The sequence below is a fragment of the Lathyrus oleraceus genome, chromosome 5 (genome assembly GCF_024323335.1).
Source record: "Lathyrus oleraceus cultivar Zhongwan6 chromosome 5, CAAS_Psat_ZW6_1.0, whole genome shotgun sequence".
NCBI classification, from domain to species: Eukaryota; Viridiplantae; Streptophyta; class Magnoliopsida; order Fabales; family Fabaceae; genus Lathyrus; species Lathyrus oleraceus.
This window is the reverse complement of record NC_066583.1, coordinates 273373188-273377430: the sequence shown is the minus strand read 5'-3', so window position 1 is coordinate 273377430 and position 4243 is coordinate 273373188. Positions and strand designations below refer to the sequence as shown.

Genomic DNA, 4243 nt, shown 5'->3' with positions numbered 1-4243 from the left:
TTAGGGGATGCTTTCTTCAAACAATACCAATTTAACGCTGACATGGCACCAAGCCGTACCCAGTTGCAGGGTATGTCTCAAAAGCCGAACGAGGGGTTTAAAGAGTATGCACAAAGGTGGAGAGAGTTGGCTGCCAGGGTTCAACCCCCATTAGTGGATCGGGAGATGTCAGACTTGTTCATGGGTACTCTTCAGGGGACTTTTGCTGAGAGGATGGTGGGATGTCCAGTTACTGGTTTTGCGGATATAGTAGTGGCTGGTGAGAGGATTGAAAGCTGGTTGAAAGTGGGAAAAATACAAGGAAATGCTCTGTCGTCTGGATTGAAGAAGCCCTTCGGAAATGGTCAGCGCAAGAAAGAGGGTGACTCGAGTGCTGTGTATGCCCAAAGAGGACACGGTAGGGATCATTACTACCAGTATACTGCTGTAGTAAAAATTCCTGCTGGTAATCAACCTGCACAACAGCAACAGCAACAGCAGCCACCTCATCAGAGAACACAAAGGGCTGGGTACCAATTTAGGGGAAGGATGGCAGATCGTCAGTTTGATAGGCCACCCATGACATATGCCCTTCTGTTGAAGAAGTTGAAGGATCTCGGGTTGGTACAGTTGAGGACGTTAGCTCCGTTAAGACCAGATCAAAGGCCTGCAAGTTATGATGAGAACGTCAACTGTGAGTTCCATTCTGGTGCTCCCGGGCACAATATTGAGGGTTGTAAAGCCTTTAAGCATGTTGTTCAAGACTTGGTGGATTCCAAAGCCATCAATTTTGCACCAACGCCGAATGTTAATGCTAATCCCATGCCGACGCATGGTCAGATGATGGTAAATGTAATTTCTGAGGATAAAAGTAAAATCGGGGTGATGGATGTGGATCAGTTGAGGACCCCAATGTCTGTGGTCAAGAGACATTTGTTAAAGAATGGAGTTTTTCCTGGTTGTGATAATTATTGTGTTGCTTGTACTGTAACTTCAAATGGGTGTGTAATGTTGAGGGAGACGGTTCAGAAAATGATGGATGAGGGAAGTCTCCGATTCGAGAAATTTGCTCTGGAGAATGAGGATATTTCAACGATAACCATTTATTTCGATCCTATCCACTTGTCAGTGCCGACAGATGTGGCTCCAATTACCATCACGGTACCTGGACCTATTCCGTATGAAAGTGATGGTGTTGTGCCATGGGACTATGGTGGTGATGTGTATTGCAATGGGAAAAAGAAGGAAGATCAGGCTGCAGTTGATACCACCGTTTCAAGGGTGGACAATGCCGGGCTTAGTGGTTTCACTCGCAGCGGGAGGTTGTTTACACCTAACACGTTGAGAGGTGGTGATGTAGAAAAAGAACAGAGAGATAAGGCCGAGGCTTTAGCCAGGGCAAAAGGAAAGCAAGTGGTGAATGAGGATACTCCTAGAGCGGCACAGGCGCCTGTTGAGCCGGAAAGTGAGTTTGACGCTGAAGCCGAGGAGTTTTTGAGAATTATTAAGAAGTCTGAGTACAAACTTGTTGATCATTTGCAGAAGACTCCGTCCATAATTTCGATCTTATCTTTGTTGTTGAGTTCAGAAGGTCATAGAGATGCTTTGTTGAAGATCTTGAAGAGGGCCTACGTCCCGCAGGAGATTACAGTCAATCAATTAGAGACAGTGGTATCGAGTGTTAATGCCAGTCATGGGTTGGGTTTCACTGATCTCGATCTTACTATGGACGGGCGCAATCACAATAAGGCACTACACATTTCGATGGAGTGTAAAGGAGTTATGCTTTCGCATGTTTTGATTGATACGGGCTCGTCACTCAATGTGTTGCCTAAGAAGGCCTTGGCTAAATTGGACTGCGAGGGATTGATTTTGAGGCCTACTGATCTGGTGGTTAGGGCGTTTGATGGCTCTAAAAGGTCTGTGTTCGGGGAAGTTGAGCTCCCCGTAAAGATTGGTCCTGAGGTGTTCAAATCTGTGTTTTGTGTCATGGACATTCAGCCGGCGTACAACTGTTTGTTGGGCCGTCCATGGATACATGCTGCTGGGGCAATAACATCGACTCTACATCAGAAGTTAAAGTATATCTTGGACGGGCAAGTCGTGACAGTTTGTGGTGAGGAGGATATTTTTGTCAGCCAGTTGTCATCATTTAAGTATGTGGAAATGGACGGTGAAATATTCGAAACACCAAGCCAGGCGTTTGAAACCGTCAAGGTGGAGAATGCCGTTTTCGCCGAAAGAGAGAAGAAGTTGTCCATTGCTTCTTAAAACCAGGCTGTGGAGGTGGTGAAAAATGGAGAGGCCCCAGGTTGGGGAAGGTTGATAGATGTTGCGGTGAAGGAGGATAAGTTTGGGATTGGTTATCAGTCAGGCCAAGGCTCGTCTGGACCAAATAAAGGTTGTCGCCAACCGTTCACATTCACCAGTGCTGGAATGCTAGATCTAGGCCGTATCTGCGTTGTGGGTGAAGAGACTGACAGTGACTGCGAGCTCGACTCATGGATAAAACCGTGCGTACCAGGAATGGGGATCCAGAACTGGAAAGCCGAAAAGATCATCACTGTCACTCTGCGTGAAGAGTAATATTTCTGTTTGTTAATTCTGTTTGCATGAAAGCCATACGTTTTGCCCAAAACGTAATGGTCCATTGTAAGGGCCACCTCATGTGTTTCATTTTGCAGTATTTGCATCATTAATAAACATATGTTTTTCGCATTAAAAGCGGTGTTCTCTGTTTTTCATTTATTTTTGCAGTTAAAAAATAATATAATAAAAATGACAATGTTTATTTTCATTTTCTTTCCTTTTAATTTGTCTCGTTCCGACTCTAAAGCAACGCATGAATCAACATTCATGCAGATACGATTATTCTCCGGATCTCATTGATGACAATTCTGTTACACCCCTATATGACTTCGACAACCCGATCTATCATGCCGAAGAAGAAGGTGAAGAAGATTGTGAACTGCCGGAAGAGTTAGCCAGGTTGTTGAAACAAAAGGAGAAGGTGGTTCAACCACACGAGGAGCAAGTTGAGATTGTTAATCTGGGCACCGAGGAGGTCAGAAAGGAAGTAAAATTTGGGGCCGCTTTGGAGATGAATGTCAAGAGCAGAATGGTAGCACTGTTGAAAGAGTATGTTGATATCTTCGCCTGGTCTTATCAAGATATGCCAGGGTTGGATACCAATATTGTTGTACACAAGTTGCCATTGAGAGAAGATTGTCCTCCAGTAAAGCAGAAGTTGCGCAGAACTCGACCTGAGATGGCCATGAAAATCAAAGAGGAGGTACAAAAGCAGTTGGATGCGGGTTTCCTAGCTGTCACTAATTATCCGCCTTGGGTCGCGAACATTGTGCCAGTACCGAAGAAGGATGGAAAGGTGAGGATGTCTGTGGACTACCGGGATTTGAACAGAGCTAGCCTGAAAGATGATTTCCCATTACCTCACATCGATGTGTTGGTAGATAATACAGCTCAATTCTCGGTGTTTTCCTTCATGGGTGGCTTTTCTGGCTATAATCAAATTAAAATGTCGCCAGATGATATGGAGAAAACAACGTTCATCACACCATGGGGCACTTTTTGTTATAAGGTGATGCCATTCCGTCTCAAGAACGCCGGTGCCACGTATCAAAGAGCTATGGTGACCTTGTTTCATGATATGATTCATCATGAGATCGAATGTTATGTTGATGACATGATAGCGAAGTCACAAACAGAAGAGGGGCATCTGGTAGACTTGGCCAAGTTGTTTGACCGGTTGAGACAATTCAAATTGAGGTTGAATCCGAATAAGTGCACTTTTGGAGTGCGGTCCGGCAAGTTGCTGGGGTTTATTGTAAGTGAAAGAGGAATCGAGGTTGATCCTGCTAAAGCAAAAGCGATACAAGAAATGCCTGAACCGAGAACAGAAAAAGAGGTTTGTGGTTTCTTTGGTAGATTGAACTACATTTCACGGTTCATATCTCATCTAACAGCCACGTGTGAACCCATATTCAAGTTGTTGAGAAAAGATTAAACGGTCAGGTGGAATGATGATTGCCAAGCGGCATTTGAAAAATTAAAAGAATATTTGCAGGAGCCTCCGATTTTGATGCCTCCTGTGGAGGGGCGACCGTTAATCCTATACTTGACAGTCCTTGAGGGGTCTATGGGGTGTGTACTGGGGCAACATGACGAGTCTGGTCGAAAAGAGCATGCAATTTACTACCTTAGCAAAAAGTTTACCGACTGTGAAACAAGATATTCACTACTCGAG

At 44.7% G+C, this 4243-nt stretch overlaps 1 protein-coding gene across 1 annotated transcript; it reads left to right on the top strand.

Moving 5' to 3' along the window:
* Positions 1–801: 801 nt before the first annotated feature.
* Positions 802–2250, top strand: LOC127080174 (uncharacterized). The gene has a single exon (XM_051020507.1). It carries the CDS (start codon positions 802–804, stop codon positions 2248–2250), a length of 1449 nt encoding a protein of 482 aa, XP_050876464.1.
* Positions 2251–4243: the final 1993 nt, after the last annotated feature.